Source organism: Liolophura sinensis, chromosome 10 (genome assembly GCF_032854445.1).
Source record: "Liolophura sinensis isolate JHLJ2023 chromosome 10, CUHK_Ljap_v2, whole genome shotgun sequence".
NCBI lineage: Eukaryota > Metazoa > Mollusca > Polyplacophora > Chitonida > Chitonidae > Liolophura > Liolophura sinensis.
Genome location: NC_088304.1, coordinates 33,703,933 through 33,726,062, shown reverse-complemented (window position 1 = coordinate 33,726,062; position 22,130 = coordinate 33,703,933). Strand labels below are relative to the sequence as shown.

General features: G+C 37.7%; 2 protein-coding genes across 2 annotated transcripts; one reads left to right on the top strand and one right to left on the bottom strand.

The window, feature by feature from the left end:
- Positions 1–473: 473 nt before the first annotated feature.
- On the bottom strand, positions 474–15,310 carry LOC135476155 (ras-related protein Rab-34-like). The gene is made up of 9 exons (XM_064756079.1): positions 15,179–15,310; positions 14,387–14,478; positions 13,508–13,573; positions 12,383–12,484; positions 11,878–11,942; positions 11,151–11,278; positions 10,261–10,351; positions 5,395–5,511; positions 474–4,443 (listed from the first exon to the last, which is right to left on the bottom strand). The coding sequence occupies exons 1-9, from the start codon at positions 15,245–15,247 to the stop codon at positions 4,373–4,375; spliced, it is 801 nt and encodes a 266-aa protein (XP_064612149.1). The 5' UTR covers positions 15,248–15,310; the 3' UTR covers positions 474–4,372.
- A 2,293-nt stretch (positions 15,311–17,603) lies between these two features.
- On the top strand, positions 17,604–21,841 carry LOC135477137 (large ribosomal subunit protein uL23-like). The gene is given in 6 exon segments (XM_064757291.1): positions 17,604–17,676; positions 19,636–19,760; positions 19,762–19,847; positions 20,411–20,587; positions 21,022–21,091; positions 21,742–21,841. Coding segments are annotated over 6 exon segments (546 nt in total). The 3' UTR covers positions 21,757–21,841.
- The last annotated feature ends 289 nt before the right edge of the window (positions 21,842–22,130 follow it).

Below are 22,130 nucleotides of genomic sequence, written 5' to 3'. Positions count from 1 at the left end.
TCCCTTCAGCGGGATTGTATTCATGCAATCATATTGATAATGTTGTTCTGTCATAATGCCCCAGCAGGGATAAAATGCTCCAGGTAGAGACAAAATGCCCCAGGTAGAGACAAAATGCTCCCATGCAGAGAAAAAATGCCCCAGGTAGAGATAAAATGCTCCATGCAGAAATAAAATGCCCCCGGCTTAGACAAAATGCTCCATGCAGAGACAAAATGCCCCCGGCAGAAACAGCATGCCCCAGGCAGAGATAAAATGCCCCCGGCAGAGATAAAATGTCCCCGGCAGAGATAAAATTCCCCCGGCAGACAGAATGCCCCAACCAGGGACAAAATGCTCCAGGCAGAGAAAAAATGCCCCAGGCGGAGACAAAATGCTCCATGCAAATTTAAAATGCCCTCGGCTTAGACAAAATGCTCCAGGTAGAGACAAAATGCTCCATGCAGATTCAAAATGCCCTCGGCTTAGACAAAATGCTTTAAGCTGAGACAAAGTGCTCCTGGCAGAAACAAAATGCCCGAGGAGAGATACAATGCCCCAAGTAGAGACATGCCAGCACAAACTTCTCACAATTTGAGTGTAAATTTTTTTGTAAAACTATGTAGTCTTATAAACCTTTTCACTAATTGGGAACGTGGCCTTTATATTTTGCCCATCAAACTTATGAGAACAAACTTATTGTTTTGTCTGTAGCTTCAAATCGATATGTTATGTGACAAGTCTATAAACATACTCCTTACAGTGTATGTTCATTTCTCTCCGATTGCTTTACATCACTGCCACCACTAGACAAGCTTGACCTCTGGGGCCTGAGCGACGCACGTAGGCTTTTGGGCTTAACCTCAGCACTGGTGTCGTCGCACAAAACTACTTTATTAACATACGCCAATTAAATTGTTTCAGGTATTGGTTGGAATCATGTCATGGATATTTTAGTTACACAGAACACACGTGTATGAAGTATTATTAGAAATACAGGCTGAGACAGGAATTTTTCTGTTTTCTGACATCACTTCCTGTCTCATCACCATGAACACAGTGACCTCAGTGTTGTTCAAGATTTCTGTACAAAATATGCAAGGGGTGGCACTGATGTACAGCTAATGTTAGGGAGCATAGCATGCGCCGTAAGGAGTTTGGTCTATATATAATGCTAAGACAGAATATTAAGGCCTTCCGTGAAAAATTCTTTGCTGGGAGAAACCTGAAACCTATTCTTTGGTGGGAGAAACCTGAAACCTATTCTTTGGTGGGAGAAACCTGAAACCTATCACTGAATATCGATTGGGTCGGCAGAAAATTCTTTCATTTTTTTAAATAAAATTTTAAAGGAAATAACATCCGGAAATGAATAAAAATCCCTGTAAAAATACTTTAGTGCCATTTTTATCAGTACATTTTATACAAAATAAAACCCAGGTGCCAGGTGACACTAAAGTAATCTGTAAACATAATCAGTGCACTTCACAATGAAAATGCTCAATCAAAAACTTATCACCTTGGTGTTCAAAAATAAAATATTGAACTGGAGATTCAAAATAAGGCTGGTAGCATCACAGGAAAGGTAATCCTCAAGGATAATAAAGATGGAGTGTGCACTGCATTACAAATAATGCCTGGACAGAACATTAAGACCATCGTAAAAAAAATTCATTGATGGACGTAACCTAGTTAATAAATGAAAATGAGATTTTAAAGGATATAACATTAAAAAAAGAGAGAGAACAAAAATAGATTCAAAATAAGTCTGGAAACATCACAGGAAAGGTAATTATGGAGGATAAGAAATTTAACACATCACATGCAGTGTATTTAGTATGTCCGCTTTCTCCTGTAAGGTTTTTGCCACCTAGTGGAGTATAGGAGAATGTGAGTAGATCAGGACAGAGTTCTACACAGCTCAACACAACCTCGTGAATGTATATACATGTAATGCTCAGATGGTAAATATACTCGTAAATCTTTGTGTAAGACAGAAAAATTCCCACAAGAAAGTTATAATATTGTAAACACTACTGACGATAAAACACATAAAACTGAGACGTCCTCGAGGACGGTAGTTTGTGGCACATCACATATTTTTCTCTTATGGCATTTCTTCTTCGTATAGACAGATAATGGCAGAAATTACCGAATTTAAAAAGAAAAAATAAGCAGCACCTTCTGGGAGACATGTTTGACTTCATGCGCACTTACTTTACTATAGTGCACTGAGGCACTATACCCTAAATTTCAAAAGGCAAAGTGTACAGTTTTAATGCTATATACATATATGTATTATGTAATATTAAGTTTCAGGAAAACACAGATTCACTTCTTTACCCTGGCCTATAATACCAGAAGAATGCCAACCTTAGCATGTAACTCCATGACATAGTGACACAAAATGCCAATTATACTCCTCAAACTCTCTACGCCTATGCTAAACTTTATACCACAGACTCCGCATGAAGTTTTGTTTTATAAGCTATTCAAACTGAACCTTCTGTATTTTTACTTCAATAGATTACTTTAAATCTGCATTTTCAAAAAAAAATGCCACCCTCAGCATTAAACGATTTCCTCATTGTCTTTATTCAACCTTCCTGTAATTCTTCAAGCTTTTCGCATGTTTGCAAGGTGTTTATTTAAGCATATTTTGAAGGCATTATTCTGTGCAGATTGATAAAATTATCCTTTTTGCTAACTCTGATATTGGCCAATCCAACCAATGTAGTTTTGTCTCGATTATAAATGTGCATAAATTGCACTGACCTTTGCTTATACATATGTGAAAAGGTTGAGGAATTAGAGTATCACAAAGCTTAGTGTATGCACAAATATGAGAAAGCACTGGAATATATGATGTAGACGTCCACTCAGCAGCGTTCATGCAGGCTGGATACCACATGGCCAATGTCTAGTCTCACAACTGACATTACCCTTCATTCCATTCACAATAACATCACAAAAGGACTGAGAACATGTAACTAGTTTTGGACGTATCACTAACCCATTTGTATCAGTATTCACTATTCTTGGTCACGTGTGTACTTAAGTGGCAGTTTGAAATTCTCAGTCATTTAAACACATAACACAATATTTATGTATACTGACATGCTAGTGCAATAATGAGTTCCACACACAGTAAGAGAATACTGATCACTATTTTCAGGCCTTCAGGTAACAGCTACAAGAACTGAACACAATGTAGGTCGGCAAGCCAGTAATTCCACTGCCGCAGGCCCTTGTAAATATAGATATTTTACAATGCCTGAATGAACACATTTCCCCCCAGATATACAAATTTAAACATGCTAAACAAAACCTTTTTCTTCCACATTTGAACTACATGTAAAGTATAATAGTACTGTAGCATCTGATTATGCAAATGTATACTGGGCATACCATCACAAGGTATGTAATGACTTACCTCATTCTGCTTTAAAACATACTATGTAATATCACATCGTGTTAAAAGAAAGTTTCAAATATTCCATTACAACTGTAAGTATACACATATCATATAAGACAGCAGACAGCGTGTACATGAACTGACATACACGAAACAATAGACTGATATGTCAACATCATTCAGTTTAAAATATCAGAAACTAACTGAAGACAAACTCAGCTGCTGGGCAACATATCACGTCACATTATACTGAAGGCATAAAGAATCGATTCTAATTGACTAAAGTGAGAGATGGGCAAGTCCAGGCTATGCCTAACCTTAGTCCACTGTCAGCCACTCAGCGTTGATTATGTACCCCTTTATAGTGGAAGAGGGCTGAAAATGTAGTAATGGTCATGAGACATACATATATCACTGAATCAGCTGACATATAACATTGTCACATTTTCTTCGGACACTTCTTCAACTGAGTTAACTACAATCATATAAGTGAGTTTTAAGGTGGGCTTTCTGATGCAAACGGTGCTGGGCACGGACTACCACATGACTTTTTCCTATTTCCTCAAAAATATGTACCGGTACATGTGTTTATTATCACAAGAATTATTAATTCTGCTAACAGTACTAAACCTGCCAAGTACGATGTCAAGAGCCAAACAGGTTTGTAGAAAACGCCCACCAGCAGACAGTCTAAGATGCTATTCTCTGCTATATCTAATTCTGAGGACTCTCATTTAAACAGAAGTTTTCAAAGTTTCATGTTGACCATTTGTTTTCTTATACAGGTAGAAAACTGTATACTGCACGCTTTTCCATTTAAAGACATTGATTTTTGTGAAGATAATAAATGTTTTAAAGATTTCACTCAGTTAAAAATTGGACAATGGACCCAGCTGGATCAAACAGAGGAGTGAATAATGAGAAATGGGAACTACGGAATCATCTTCTCACACCGTTTCTATGGTAACCACTGATGCCTTAATTACAACACTTCAAACTCTTCTTTGAACCCCTGTCATACAGATCCTGAGATTCTTGCTTCTGCACCTCTGAAAAGAACAAAACAGGCCTGTTTTATCCCTGTAACATATCACAAATAAAAGAGTCATGTTACCAAGGGTAATAACTCTCTCAAAGCACGTCAGGGGAGACAGGGGAGTCGTGATGCCCTTACACAGCGCTTAAGAGTTCAGACATGTTATACTCAACACAGGTAAATTATTCCACATATCGAGACAAGAAAATAAACAAAATATACTTGACTTGTTGGAAGTCACGACGTTTACCCCCATAAGTAATAAAAAAAAAAAATCAGCATCCTTCATAAGTTTTGCAACAACAAGACAAACTACGACAAAATAGCTGTACACACACATATGTAATCAGCACGCTGAGCACAATCAACAGGAAAAGGACGTTTTCACATACTTTGGGTTTAAACTCAATTCTAACATTATTTTGGCTGTTACATCATTACTAACAGCAGTGTTTCCCTGTTGCAGTCACATTGTCTTAACGTTATCTATGACAGAAATCCTGATATCTATCACATCATTCTGATTAATTTATTCATTTGGTTGGTGTTTGACGCCATACTCAAGAATATTTCACTTATACGACTGGTGTCATGGTGGGAGGAAACTGGGGAATCCCATGACCATCCGCAGGTTGCTGAAGGACCTTCCCACATACAACCGGAGAGAAAGCCAGCATGAGCTGGACTTGAGCTCACAGCTACAGCATTGGTGAAAGCCTCCTAGGTAATTGTGCTGCTATAAAGGAAAATATCTGTCAGTATATCCTTCAATCTTCTTCACAACTGTTTATTTGATTGATTTCTCACTTGCTACCTTCATTGCTGAGGACCTAAGAAGTTTTCTGTCTGTAAACCAGTATTAAAGCATTACACATTTCGCATGTAAATTAGGCAATACCAAAATCCCTAACAGGTACTGCATAAATAAGTTATAAATAAAACGCTCCCATTTGGTGTGACTTACTGACAAGGTCATTTCCTATCTGTCTGGGATGAGAGGGCCCCGATTCTACTTCACGTAAAACTGCAGCATCAAAGGTCAAGGCCGCCGCACGGAAGAAGAAATTGACAACATTATCACCTGTAAACATGAGAGGGTACAGCTGTCATTCACACGTAAGAAAATTTTCAACTGAGAGCAAGGCTTCCTATAGAGCTGCATTAAAATTCATGAGCACATAAACAGATCAAGATAAAGTATTTATAGACTGGATATATTTTCAATAACCTTAAAATTGAACACTATAAACAATGAATGGATAATCAAAGTATGTCCTCATTCTACCTTCACATGAAATAAATGGTCTTATTTATGTCAACACCACACTCTGTTTAAAAGGAAAGACAACAGATAATATAATTTCAGTTATATAGGAAGTGGGATGAAAACAGACAAAAAGCCACCACAGATATTTCTTTCTGACCTGCTTGCTAATTCTAATCAATTTCTACCAATAAACTCCTACAAGGCCATGGGATGTGACATGTCTCTTCACAAGCTTTCCCCTTTTGTTCAAGTTGAACACTAGTGAAGTCATCACCTTACAGTTTTGTTCCCGTCACAAAGTCGTGAACACCTCACCTTAGGTTCATGACCCTTCACTTGTTTAAGTTGAACTCATCCCCTTACATTCATCACTCTTCACCGTTTGTTCAAGTCAATGATCAGTGAACTCATCACCCTACAGTCATGACTCTTCACATTTTGTTCAGGTCAATGATCAATGAACTCATCACCTTATAATCATGACTTCAGCTTTTGTTCACGTCGATGATCAATGAACTCATAACCTTATAATCATGACTCTTCAGCTTTTGTTCACGTCGATGATCAGTGAACTCATCACCTTACAGTTCTGTTACCGTCACAAAGTCGTGAACACCTCACCTTAGGTTCATGACCCTTCATTTGTTTAAGTTGAACTCATCCCCTTACATTCATCACTTCACATTTTGCTCAGGTCAATGATCAGTGAACTCATGACCTTATTATCATGACTTCAGCTTTTGTTCACGTCGATGATCAATGAACTCATAACCTTATAATCATGACTCTTCAGCTTTTGTTCACGTCGATGATCAGTGAACTCATCACCTTACAGTTCTGTTACTGTCACAAAGTCGTGAACACCTCACCTTAGGTTCATGACCCTTCACTTGTTTAAGTTGAACTCATCCCCTTACATTCATCACTCTTCACGGTTTGTTCAAGTCAATGATCAGTGAACTCAACACCCTACAGTCATGACTCTTCACATTTTGCTCAGGTCAATGATCAATGAACTCATCACCTTATAATCATGACTTCAGCTTTTGTTCACGTCGATGATCAATGAACTCATCACCTTATAATCATGACTCTTCAGTTTTTGTTCATGTCGATGATCAATGAACTCATCACCTTATAATCATGACTCTTCAGTTTTTGTTCACGTTGATGATCAATGAACTCATCACCTTATAATCATGACTTCAGCTTTTGTTCACGTCGATGATCAATGAACTCATCACCTTATAATCATGACTTCAGCTTTTGTTCACGTCGATGATCAATAAATTCATCACCTTATAATCATGACTCTTCAGTTTTTGTTCACGTCGATGATCAATGAACTCATCACCTTATAATCATGACTCTTCAGTTTTTGTTCACGTCGATGATCAATGAACTCATCACCTTATAATCATGACTTCAGCTTTTGTTCACGTCGATGATCAATGAACTCATCACCTTATAATCATGACTTCAGCTTTTGTTCACGTCGATGATCAATGAACTCATCACCTTATAATCATGACTTCAGCTTTTGTTCACGTCGATGATCAATAAATTCATCACCTTATAATCATGACTCTTCAGTTTTTGTTCACGTCGATGATCAATGAACTCATCACCTTATAATCATGACTCTTCAGTTTTTGTTCACGTCGATGATCAATGAACTCATCACCTTATAATCAAGACTTCAGCTTTTGTTCACGTCGATGATCAATGAACTCATCACCTTATAATCATGACTCTTCAGTTTTTGTTCACGTCGATGATCAATGAACTCATCACCTTATAATCATGACTTCAGCTTTTGTTCACGTCGATGATCAATAAATTCATCACCTTATGGTAACTTCATCTTTTACTCATGTTGAAGATTGGTGAACTTATCAGCTAATGTTCATCATATTATGTCCATGACATAACATGACATGAGTAATCAACATCGCTCATGACAAGTATCTTCCTCTAACTTAGAGTAATCACCATTGCTCATGACAAGTACGTTCCTCTAACTTAGAGTAATCATCATCGCTCATGACAAGTACATTTCTCTAACTTAGAGTAATTAACATCGCTCATGACAAGTACGTTTCTCTAACTTAGAGTAATTAACATCGCTCATGACAAGTACCTTCCTCTAACTTAGAGTAATCAACATTGCTCATGACAAGTACATTTCTCTAACTTAGAGTAATTAACATCGCTCATGACAAGTACGTTTCTCTAACTTAGAGTAATCAACATTGCTCATGACAAGTACCTTCCTCTAACTTAGAGTAATCATAATTGCTCATGACAAGTACCTTCCTCTAACTTTGAGTAATCAACATCGCTCATGACAAGTACGTTCCTCTAACTTAGAGTAATCAACATTGCTCATGACAAGTACGTTCCTCTAACTTAGAGTAATCATAATTGCTCATGACAAGTACGTTCCTCTAACTTTGAGTAATCACCATTGCTCATGACAAGTACGTTCCTCTAACTTAGAATAATCAACATCGCTCGTGACAAGTACGTTCCTCTAACTTAGAATAATCAACATTGCCCATGACCAGTACCTTCCTCTAACTTAGAGTAATCATAATTGCTCATGACAAGTACGTTCCTCTAACTTAGAGTAATCAACATTGCCCATGACAAGTACCTTCCCCTAACTTAGAGTAATCATAATTCCTCATGACAAGTATCTTCCTCTAACTTAGAGTAATTAACATTGCTCATGACAAGTATCTTCCTCTAACTTAGAGTAATTAACATCGCTCATGACAAGTACGTTCCTCTAACTTAGAATAATCAACATTGCTCATGACAAGTACCTTCCTCTAACTTACAGTACTTAACATCGCTCATGACAAGTACATTCCTCTAGCTTAGAGTAATCAACATCGCCCATGACAAGTATCTTCCTCTAACTTAGAGTAATTACCACTGCTCATGACAAGTATCTTCCTCTAACTTACAGTAATTAACATCGCTCATGACAAGTACGTTCCTCTAACTTAGAATAATCAACATCGCTCATGACAAGTACCTTCCTCTAACTTAGAGTAATCAACATTGCTCATGACAAGTACATTTCTCTAACTTAGAGTAATTAACATCGCTCATGACAAGTACGTTTCTCTAACTTAGAGTAATTAACATCGCTCATGACAAGTACGTTCCTCTAACTTAGAGTAATCAACATCGCTCATGACAAGTAGGTTCCTCTAACTTAGAACAATTAACATCGCTCATGACAAGTACGTTCCTCTAATTTAGAGTAATCATAATTGCTCATGACCAGTATCTTCCTCTCACTAAGAATAATCATCATCGCTCATGACAAGTACGTTCCTCTAACTTAGAGTAATCAACATCGCTCATGACAAGCACATTCCTCTAACTTAGAGTAATCAACATCGCTCATGACAAGTACGTTCCTCTAACTTAGAGTAATAAACATTGCTCATGACAAGTACGTTCCTCTAACTTAGAGTAATCAACATCGCTCATGACAAGCACATTCCTCTCACTTTGAGTAATTAACATCACTCATGACAAGCACATTCCTCTCACTTTGAGTAATTAACATCGCTCATGACAAGTACGTTCCTCTAACTTAGAGTAATCAACATTGCCCATGACAAGCACATTCCTCTCACTTTGAGTAATCAACATCGCTCATGACAAGTACGTTCCTCTAACTTAGAGTAATAAACATTGCTCATGACAAGTACGTTTCTCTAACTTAGAGTAATCACCATTGCTCATGACAAGTACGTTCCTCTAACTCAGAGTAATCATCATTGCTAATGACAAGTACGTTCCTCTAACTTAGAGTAATCACCATTGCTCATGACAAGTACGTTCCTCTAACTTTGAGTAATCAACATTGCTCATGAGAAGTACATTCCTCTAATTTAGAGTAATCATAATTCCTCATGACCAGTATCTTCCTCTCACTTAGAGTAATCAACATCGCTCATGACAAGTACGTTCCTCTAACTTAGAGTAATCAACATTGCTCATGACAAGTATCTTCCTCTAACTTAGAGTAATCATAATTGCTCATGACAAGTATCTTCCTCTAACTTAGAGTAATCAACATCGCTCATGACAAGTACCTTCCTCTAACTTAGAGTAATAAACATTGCTCATGACAAGTATCTTCCTCTAACTTAGAGTAATTAACATCGCTCATGACAAGTATCTTCCTCTAACTTAGAGTAATCATCAATGCTCATGACAAGTACGTTCCTCTAACTTAGAGTAATAAACATGGCTCATGACAAGTACGTTCCTCTAACTTAGAGTAATCACCACTGCTCATGACAAGTACTTTCCTCTAACTTAGAATAATCAACATTGCTCATGACAAGTACGTTCCTCTCACTTAGAGTAATTAACATCACTCATGACAAGCACATTCCTCTAACTTAGAGTAATCAACATTGCTCATGACAAGTACCTTCCTCTAACTTAGAGTAATCATCATTGCTCATGACAAGTACATTCCGCTAACTCAGAGTAATCACCATTGCTCATGACAAGTATCTTCCTCTAACTTACCTGTCTTAGAAGAAACACCCCAAAACTCTGCCTCCAGTTCATTTGCCACTTTAACAGCATGTGACTCCACCTCGGTGTAGGCAGCTTCTGACTGCCAACATAAGAACATATTCAGTGCATCCAGAATTCATAATCGTCTACTCAATGAAGTTTAGATAATTCTATCTTCAGTTGGTCTTTTTAGGATTTTTCCCATACTGTGGCAAGCTCACAGTGCCTTAGTACAGAGTGAACTCTCAATTTACCGAGGCTCTAATTCATTATAAAACTAAATATTGACAAACTTTCTCTACAGATGATTACATGCACTCGTTCAACAACAGTAGTTGATCTTCGTCTCAGGCCCTCTCACTCTCGCATTCAAAAAAAACTTTCACCCTGTTGGTATAACATTTACAGTCAAAGTGTAAAATATAAAGTACAGCTGGCTTCCTCTCCGGCCGTATGTGGGAAGGTCTGCCAGCAACCTGTGGATGGTTGAGGGTTTCTCCCAGGCTCTGTCCAGTTTCCTTCCACCATAATGCTGGCCGCCGTCGTATAACTGAAATATTCTTGAGTACAGCGTAAAACACAAATCAAATAAATAAATACATAAATAAAATATAAAGTACAATGTGTAAAACAAAACTCCAAAAAACAAACAAATACATAAACACAAATACATGCGTAAGTATCTGCTTTCTTCTTTCTGTGCCAAACATTTTTTGGCTTGTCTTTTAAAATTTGAAAAAGATGAAGCATTTTGTAATGTGCAAGGTAAGTTGTGCCATGTTACATTCTACAGCATTTACAGCTGCACGATCTGGTAAATATATTCTCACTTTTATTTATTCTCACGTGCATCTAAATAATCTCTCCTATAAACACACACTTCTCCTTTTATTTCTCACCAGCAGGTCTCTCTTGGTGCCGACAAGGAATCGCACAGGGTTGGTGGCATTCTCCGTAGCACTCTCCATCCACCGAGAGGCATTAGCCAGGGAGACTTCATCTGTCAGGTCAAATACGACCATCACAACTGAAAACACACGTAACACTGGCCAACATAAATATACACGAAAATATATACAGCAGTCAATGCTACTAACATTCCAAAGCACATGATTCTTGAAATCCTATACACATTTATTTGTGACGTTTGAGTTTCTGTCAAAACTGCTCAAACTGCTAAAATGCTCAACAAAACATATACAAACCTGTACATCTCGGACATCAGTGAACACACAACTGTCTACACACAAATGAAGCCATATTGGCTAGATACAAGTTTTTTCTTTGGCATCTGCATTGTTGACATACATACCCTAATTCTTCTAAACTTTAGAACAGATATTAGAAGTGTTGAAAGTAGAAAACTACATTTCTTCACCAGCCTTTTGGAAAAGTAAAGATATGAGTATGTTGTTCATTAGATGGTCTAACCATGTGAGAAAAGAGACACCCAACATTCTTGCTAGAATTACATGTATACATTAGCTAAAATGAACAGGGCAGGTGTTCCAAGATTTAGAAGAATCAGGTAGTACATGCTCTAATAAAGACTTTTTGAAAGAGACTTAACATTTGCTCAGCTCCATAACAGTACCAACTGTAAATGTGCCTCTGACCACATCTTACCATTTGCTCCTCTGTAGTATGATGCAGCAATGCACTTAAATCTTTCTTGTCCCGCTGTGTCCCAGCTGCAAAACAAAATAAAAAGCCATGTCAAACGAGTTTTTACTGACATAATATTTCGGCTGACACGTGGTTTAAATGTTGACATTTCAGTACTTATACAGCAGATGGCAAAACGATAATATCTACAAGAAGAAATTTAAACTTTTATGGCATGCCTTAATACTGTGAAATTACATGTATCAGTGTCAATATCTGAGAGCAACCAAAGGGTAAGATTACAATGAACATCCAAATGTATGGGGTTATCTTTTTTGTTTTTTATTCAATCATAATCTGAGCGATGCCATACTCAGGAACATTTCCCTTGTATGATGGCAGACAATTTTATTGGTGAAGCAAATAATGCAAAACAAAGATGAAACCACTAATAAAATGAATAGTGCGATATTCTAGCCACAAATCATTTAACAGATGAGCTCAAAAACATACAAAAGACACTTACATTTGTAGAGTAAAGGGAATACCCAGAATACTGAATTTCTCCACCTCAAAGTCAACCCCTATAGTGGCCTTGTAGTCACGGTCAAATATGTCATGACAAAACCTGCGGACAAAGCACAAGAGTGTGGCGCACTCTCCATAAAATTATGAACAGATGAATGAATGCTTGGTGGTTTTATGTCATACTCAACACTTTTTGGGTCATATGACGATGAAGTCATTAGGTATGTGTACATATACCGTGTCTTCTTGTGGTAGGGTGAGTCCATACCGCCAAAGTGTTTCCGCCACTGAAGTATCATGCCAAAGACACCAGACATGACAGCTACACCCAGTCACATTATACTGACACCAGGTGAACCAGTCCTTTTTCCATGTTCTAACCTCTCAGTGCTGAGATGTAGCAGTTACCATTTTTAAAATCTTTTATGACCCGACCCGGGTTTGATCCTGAGTCTCTCGGCTTTGTGTCTAAGCATCAGGCCAACAAAGTGGTCAAGAAAAATATGCGTATGTACAGTCACTCACTACATGTCAAAAAGAAAAGGCCAAACAAGATGAAGTAGTATTGATAAAATAACTTCACACAAACACAGAACCAACCAGGTCATAAATGATTCTCAGAGGCATGCCACTAGTTCACCAGTAGCACACTTACAGCACACTTCAAGCATTCAACTTCCACTGAATCACACGGTGAAATACAACAGGATTAAACACCGCCACAAAAAATATTGAATACCAGTGATATACAAGTTAGTGTGGTCATTCTGGTTCCTGAAATGAAGAGTGCCAAAGTAGTACGCCTATACAGATACAATAATACTCATTTACCAAAATTGTTCAGGTTTTTTGGCTTAGAATCTCCAGTTTCTCGATGTATTTTAGTTTATCAGCATGTAAGTACTTGTGTGCAACTCAGATCCCCAAAAACTCAATTCTGAACTATCACAAAGATCTCTTCAAATCAGACTTCTTGTATTAACACTGGATATAAAAATTGCACATTTGATTACAGTGTCTTTTGAAAAATTGATAACTGATGCAGAGATTCACACAATTACAAGCATTCCCATTTACATAATAACTTTCCAAACTTAACTTAGTTTTTAACTGCAATACTAACCTGTTGACAAACGAGGTTTTCCCCACAGCTACATCACCAACTAGAACTGCTTTACAGATCTTCAGGCTGGGAAACATGAAAACATGGTACATTTTACAGTGAATGTTAAGACGAACTTAAACTCATTTTTCTCAACACTCACGACTACTGGTACTATTAACTGATCCTTCAATAAATTACAAATATCATCTGTCTTATACAGGCAATTTTTCATACCCATAATAGGTGCTTAAATTAGGCCAAAATTAAAATGATATTAAAAAATGTGTCTGTTTTAACTAATTATATATTGAAAATGTGTGATTTAATATTGTTTATTCCTTAATCAATTATCTTTGTTATTATGTCTCATATTTAAGCCTCATATTAGATTTATTTCAGCGATATCTTGATTTCAGCCCAAATTATGGGACTAAAAACGATACCCATTATATGCCCTGACCATGCTGACCATATATAATTAATTATAACATGTATGTATTATATAATCACCTGTACTGGCAGCAAATGCAGTGGAGATAAAATGTTCTACAACTAAGTTCTGTACAGTATCAGTATTTATTTCATCTGTTTTAAACACCACACTCTTTAAGTTTTCACTTATCATGTCTAAAACACTATTTTTAATTGATCTATAAACTTACAGTATCAGTATTTATTTCAACTGTTTCATGAATGACTAGGGTTGAAACATGAAGGGAATAGTGCAACAACTGGTTTACTCGTATCAGTATGATGGCTCTGGCAGGGTGGCTTACTTGCCTTCGGTAAGGCGTCTAAGTGAAGCAGCACCAGATAAAAGAGCGATGAACGGTTACCAGAAACAATTATCTAATCAAAATGAGCATGTCACTATTAATCACCACAGCTAGTAATTACCCAACGGTTCCAGTTCTATGCTCAGAACAGGCTGATTTCACTTTGGGGTGGAAGTTTAATTTTTGGTATGGCGAGGCATCAGCATGGAATGCCTGGAACAGAAAATTAGCTAAAAATGTTAATCACTTCAGTCTTTAATTAATGGTGTTATAATAAAGGGGTCTGATACATTGTATATAAAGAGGAAAAAAAGTTTTACAATTTCGCTGTACAATAAATTTAACTGATTTCATCCCAAGTCTGTGTAAGCCATAGAATATATTTACGGTAATACATATATGCTTAAGAAATGTCAACACCCAAAAGCAAGTAGCCACTGAAAATCTCCTTTACAACTTTCCCATATCAGGCAATTTTTCAAGGCCAGCAAATAGATCAGAAAATCAGACAATATGCATGTTGAAGCATGTTTACTTTAAATATGTCATTCAAAATAAAATATTTCTACTTATTTAGTTATGCAACATCACACTTAAGAATGTTCATCATAAACAGCTATGACCTAGTTTACAGGTGGAGGAAACCAGAGTACACCACTTTCCTTCAACCGGTACCTGACAACCTAGATCTGAGATCTGTTTCATTCTTCCCAGCTTATAGTTTTCAGAATTACATTCAACCATTCTGACTTAAAGTCGCATCTGAAGTACCAAAAGCTGAATTCAAGTCTATGACCTCATTGAACACAGAACATCAGTTGTTGAGTTTTTGCCTGGGGTATTCCACATTATTTTACTCAGCATGTAATTTTGGCAATGTTGATGATATAAACAAGTATAACTACAGACAAACCTGTGGAAATTTACTGATGACTCTGTCTTTGGGCACAGTGGGTGTTATTACTGTTCTTCCTGCAGACATCTTGGGACTAGCAACACACGACTCCACCAAAAGTAGGCTTCGTATTACTCGATCACACGCATGTTAATTATCACCTGTCTATCTGCAATAAGCGAATGCAATCAGCAAATGAGAAACTTATTAAGATCATTGATCAGGCGAGAAAAACGTTAACGTTTATTTACACCAAATATGTCGCGCATATATAATCCATCAAATAAATATCGAAACTGATCTAACTGCTAAAGATATAGCCGCTCCCATTCAATCCGTAAACGCCTGACAAGAATCATAGAGGGTGCAGAAATCGATACCTGCAGTGGTAAGATTTGATTTATGATTGGAACATTTACCTCGAAAAAATCTTAGTTTAGATGTACCATCGCATGCTTACCTAAGACGGTGCTTAGACGCACAGCATTGTATGAGGAATCTTTTGAAATTCTGTGATGATATATCTTCGACGTTAGGCCTGTGAAGGAATTTGACAAACAAGAGGAAATGTACGCGTTGACTCGTAAACGTTAGGGTTTTGTCCTTGTGCTTTCGGAAACCATATGTTTCTCACTGTAAACCGTATAAGTAAGGCTTCCGACTACACGTGTAAGTACTTCCTTTGCTCCATCCCACGTGGTTTGTGACAGAGGAAAAGCGGAGAAAGGGAGGTGGGGGTTATAATACAAAGCTATAGCTGTATTTTGTTTATTTACTCTCCCATTCCCAGGTGTTCTGCTTTTGGCTGGAATTAATCTCCGATAATATGATATCTTCAGAAAGAAGAGTTTCAAGTTCTTTTTTCCTACTGTGTTTATAAATTTAACAATAAAGCTAACATATGAGACCGGTCTCTTTATACACGTAGCTCCATGATTAAACCATGCAATAAACTGAAGGAGGCCTCTCTCTCTCTCTCTCTCTCTCTCTACAGGCTCGCTGTTTTCGAAAATAAACTTTCCTACATCATTGTAAGTTGTCAATATTGTATAGATTTGTCTTTAACATAAGTTATCAATTATTATAAATTACCATTAATCATTATTGATCAAGTATTATCAGTAAAGTGCGTTCTCCCTAACTGTAGTTTAAGGTGAGACTCTTGGGAGATGTGAAGTATAACTGGATGCTGTCATGTTTCCTACCTGGGACTAATATTTGTCCCAGTTCAGACCGAGGTCAGTTCTTTCAGTGAAGAATGTTCAATTAATACTGAACATCTGAGAACGTAGTCGACGATGAACAGGCATGACACGATTCTTAAAAAGAGCATGTAATATCATTTTGGATTTTCGTGAAACGCTGTTCACTTTCTAAAAGACGGGATTGTCTATCGTTCTGCAATTCCAGTTAGTATGTGAATGTTCCATATCGCGTTCGGCATGTGATCATGTTAATGTATGTTCTCAATCCAGTCGCATTTATCGGTTGTTGGTCCAATCAACAGACATGTGGATATTTTCAACAAATGCACGGCAAGACCAATTTGACCAGTGCCTGTCCCACCTATCACGCTAGTTCTGCGCACGAGGGCTGGTACTCTAGGCTAACAATTCCTCTTTCTCGATTCAACATGGTGGCAAAGGCGAAGAGTACGTGGTCTTAAAATTTGCCTTCTTTCCTACAAACACACCTGATCAGATCGCATGTACAACTGTGTTAATAGCAAGACGAACATCTAATTATTACACATTGTTAAAATATATGCTGTACAAAGTCCCCATGACATATTTTCAGTGTTTCTCCCCACGAGCACGTTGCGAAGTTACAACAACAACGGACCACGCTGTGCATGAACGTGGAAATTCGTACATTGTCCCATGGCGTTTTCAATTTGTCATGTGCATCAGCTGTATACCTGCGCCAAATTTTCCCGTCTGAGTTGTAGAGTGAACTCGCCAACAAATAGATTTCTTTTGAAAGCTTACACATTAATAAACTAAGAATGACAGATTATCACTTAGGCCTATTGCACCTTTATGGAAAATATTTGATTTTAATTTTATTCTATTCCGTTTATTTCTTTCATTTTATTTATTTATTTATTTATTTATTTATTATTTTTTTGCCTTATTTATTATGTTTTTGTTTTTTTTGTTGGTTTTGTTTTGAAGAGAGTCTGGGTCCTCACTGGCATAGCAGTACGAATAAACAACCTTAGCTGAATGAAATTAATAAATATTATGCAGACATTATGGTTTCTGGTGGTGGATTTCCCCTTTTACTTAGTTACGGAGTATAACTGTCTGTATCAACCAACAAGAAGTGTTGGGAGAGTTTCGGGAAATAACTTCTAATGTGTCAGATCGAAGGTATGCCACATTTACCTCATCTTCCCTAGCGTAAATCGATGTCAGCCAAGTGGTTCCCATAATCCACTAGCATGTTCGGAGGTTGTATGAACCAGCCATGTGGACAACTAGACTTCCCTAGTGTGACCTTCATGATTGCCATAGGTAGTATCTCCCTTTACATCTTAGTTTTTCTGCGCTCACAGAAAAAAACGTGACTTGTATGTGTAACTGTCAGAACAAGATGGTGGCCATATTGGGTGTAGTGTCAGAAATTGTATTTATTTTGTGAATTTTATTATGGGAACCACTCGGTTGACATCGTGTGGAAATGGTAGCGAAACATCGATCCAACACATTAGAAGGAGTTATTTCCCCTAACTCTCCCAACATCGTGTTGGTCGATACAAAAAGTTACATTCCGCAACTACCCCCTTACTCTGCCCGGTGTCCTGTCGCAATGCTGACCACTGTCGTACAGCGTGGTTGGGTTAAATTTTGTATGGCCAAGGATGGTCTCAAACCAAAGTCAGAGCGGACTCCATTTATAAACCAGATGCACTTACCTGATGAAATACACTGTCGTGAAATACAACCCTGTACGGTGACATTCTGTAGATAGGTCACATCTTTTTCCATGTGTATAGCTGTGGAAGCTCTAGTTCAGATAAATTAGACATTGAGGTCTATTTTCAACAATTTATAATCTATAGCTGCCTCAGTGTTTAATTGTTGAATTAAAACCGCTATCGGTCCATTCCTTTCTTGTACTAAAATCTATGCACCACGTGCCAAAAGATACGGAAGTCAACGTACAAGACAAAACCATGCAACCAGTCTTAAATGACAGCTTCAGCGATGATTTCATCCGTCATCATGGATGTGGAATAGAAAGAACAAATTGCCCAGTCAGTCGAGCGAGAAGAATTACTTCTAAAGATTCCAGTCAAGGTCAGCAGCTGTTGTGTGCGCCTCTGCTTCATAACTCGTGTTTTCTGCCCATGGCCTTAGATACTATCAGGATTTGGATGCACCTGATGTGTATCGCATGCAAAACGTGATTCTGGAGAGAGAAAAGTCAGCACGTTATCAGATGTTCCTGCATATAACTAGTCTGAAATGGATTTAAACGTGAGTGATTGAAAGCATCATTTCCCTAAATGCCTCTGAAAGAAGGCTTCATTTTCTCATCCTCAACAGAAATTGGTGTGTTCTGCTGCTTTAGAGTGGATTTACTGGCCCACTTCAGTGGGCAACATGCCTTGTGGAATGGACATACTGCTTTTTTTGATTCAACGATTTAAACGATTGAGGCAGGTATTTCAGAATTGTTGAAAACAGACCTTAACATTTAATTTAATTAAACTATAGAAGTTTCACAGTGTCACACATGTCAAAATTTTGCCTACCCTGCCACAAGCATTGTTTTCCATGATCACTTTGATTTTTTTCGAGAGCTCCTTAATATTGAGTTTGAAATATTTTTAACAGTGTGTGTTGTGTATCACCCCGGCTGTTTTAAAGGGACAAAGGATAAGGGGTGATGTGACCTGCCGTGAATGGCCCTCACAGCCAATCTTGACCCAACAGTAATAGAAGAATACATGTCTTTTTGAGATTGCGTTTTATTGAAATGTATTAAATTTTTCACTACAGGATAGCATACCGTGTACATGAAGTTTTTTTTGTAGTTTGTGTTCTACGAACCCGTGGTTTACAGCTGCTTTGAACTGAAAACTAAGATTGGGTCTCCTGCAAGGTGCCATGTTGGGCAAAGTTTGACCTTAACACCTGAAGTAATGAGAATTCTGTCCTTTCTGATAATGCCAGTGTTTATCAATTCAGATTTACTCCCACCCTTATTGGTCATGAAAAGTAAACACATTTACTTCTCTCTTTTCAAAATTAGTTTGTGCATTCTTCTGTTAGGAGCTTTATCAAGAGCCATGCGCAGCCTGATCATTTTTATGGACTTCTGTTAATTTACTCAACAGATAAGCATGACTGCTGTCATTTACGTCAAACATTTTGGTTTAAGAAAAGTCCAATCATAGAAACACACACATTTAAATTTAAAGATTCTGAATCCAAACAATTTATTTCCATATATGTATTTTTTTGCAGAGACCGCCAAGAAGACGGCTGAGCCGCCCAAAACAGGGGCCGCTGGCAAGACAAAGGAAAAAGCATTGTCCGCCAAGAAGGCTGTTTTAAAGGGAGTGCATCAAAAGCGGCAGAGGAAAGTCAGAAACGACTGAGAAGTTTAGGCGGCCCAAGACGCTGCGACTCCCTCGTTCTCCAAAATACCCACGCAAAAGTATCCCAAGGAGACCAAGGTATGTTCAGCTCAGCAGTTGGGTTTTTCTCTAGATTATCATTTGGTGAAGATACATTCACAAGATATATTTCTTGCTCTATTGAGGGGCCACCAAGGCCGAATGGGTTAGTACGCCAGCTTGGAGCAATGACCCAATAGCCTTCCACCAGTGTGGTTACCAGAGTTCAAGCCCAGCTCATGCTGGCTTCCTCACTGGCCGTATGTGGGACGGTATGGCAGCAACCTGCCGATGGTCATGGGTTACCCCCCCCCGCCCCCCCCCCCCCCCCCCTTCCCCTCCAGACACTGCCCGGTTTCCTTCCACCTTAATGCTGGCCACTGTCGTATAAGGGAAATATTTTTGAGTAGAGCGTAATACACCAGTCAAATAAGTAAATAAATCTTATTGTATCACCCGTGTAAATATCATTCATATTGATAAACTGTAGTTTGGAATCAGTGTGCCAGGGGAATATTATCAGTAGATGTTTTGTGTTTTGTTTTGTTCTTTTATTGGGTTGCCAGACTTTTCTTAATTATTTAGGAGGTGGATGTGTACTAGTTTCATAATTCATGTTACAGGCTTGACCAGTACAGGATTGTGAAATTCCCTTTGACCACTGAATCAGCCATGAAAAAAATTGAGGACAACAACACTTTGGTATTTATTGTTGACAAGAGAGCCAACAAACCACAGATCAAATACGCTGTCAAAAAACTGTACGATATTGATGTGGCCAAAGTCAACACTCTGATCAGGTATGTACTGCCAGATGTCAGTGACAGTGCTTCTGAAAGTTGTTCATGATACAGGTATGAAAATAAATAACATAGCTTTGAAGATATGAAATAAAGGAAAGAAAATGAATTTTAGAATGGACTGTAGTTTTTTGTAAGGCAGGGCATTAAGTTGTGTTTACATGTAGAGGCCAAGGTGATTAGCAAGCCAGCACTCACCAATACATTTTACATGGCTAAAATATAACTTGAATTGATTGACATGCTTTTGAGCATGTAAGTTTTGTGTATTTTGTTGTATTATAAGTTAAACAGCTAAAGTAATGTTTTATGACATTTGTTTGTCTTTAAGAATGTTCCTTTTTGGTTTGAGGTTTGAGGTCATTTACTGACTTCATTAATGTTTATTGCATTTGATCAGTTAGTGAATTGAGTCTTTTATCTCTGTCATTTAGACCTGACGGTGAGAAGAAGGCTTATGTGAGGCTGGGTCCCAACTATGATGCGCTGGACACAGCAAACAAGGTATGTCCCATGATTCAGTTTACTTAATCATGGGTTCTTAAATTTGTTTCTTTATGCACCTACTTTGTTTATGATAAATCTCTTTAATTCCGCTGGAGTCAGTAATTCTGTTGAATGAACCTAGTACAAAGCTGTGAAAGGAGTCTTCACTTTGATTCACCATGATATGGGTGAAATTTTGCATTAGACCGTTATGTCAAGGGGAAAATAACTGATGATATTGTCATGAATTTTCAAACCATAAGCATAAATAAATGTAACAAAATATAAAGAAAGCTTAATGATAGATGGGTTATTGTAGGCTCTTCTGTCTCAGTATTCTGTGTACTGTACCGTCACTTTGAGTTCAAGTCCAGCTCATGCTGGCTTCCTCTCCGGCCATACGTGGGAAGGTCTGTCAGCACCCTGTGGATGATTTATTGTTTCTTCCGGGCTCTGCTCGGTTTCCTCTCACCACAATGCGCTTGCCATTGTATAAGTGAAATATTCTTGAGAGTGGCATAAAACACCAATCAAATTAATAAATAAATTCTCTATACTGCTCACAGTATTTCCAATCTGTAATGTGGTGTTGATTTGGTCACCTGGTGTTGTGACCAGTTTTGTACAGTTATGTTGAAAAATACATAATTTTTTTCTTTTACTTTCAGATCGGCATTATCTAAACCAGGAATCGCTTTGTCCAAATATGGGGATGTTTCACTATTAGTGTCCTGCTTACACAATAAATTTCCCAAAAGGTCTTTAGAACGGGCGTTTTTGTTGCTTTGTAGCCAAAATACCAACTGTCAAATGTTGTAAGAATGTCCTTCATGCTTTTATGTGTGAAGCCCCAGAGACACATTCCCTGAAGCCATTTCTGACTGAAGCAAAAATTTGAATCAAAAAGATTTTAACCACCTCGTAATTCCTATCTAAAGACAAATTTTCAAAATTTCAACTTCCAGTTCCAAAAGACTAAGTATTGTGATGAGATTTAAAATTTTTTACGGACGTCAGAATTGGCTTTGTTGGGTTCCTTTTGGTTTCAGTTGTGGCA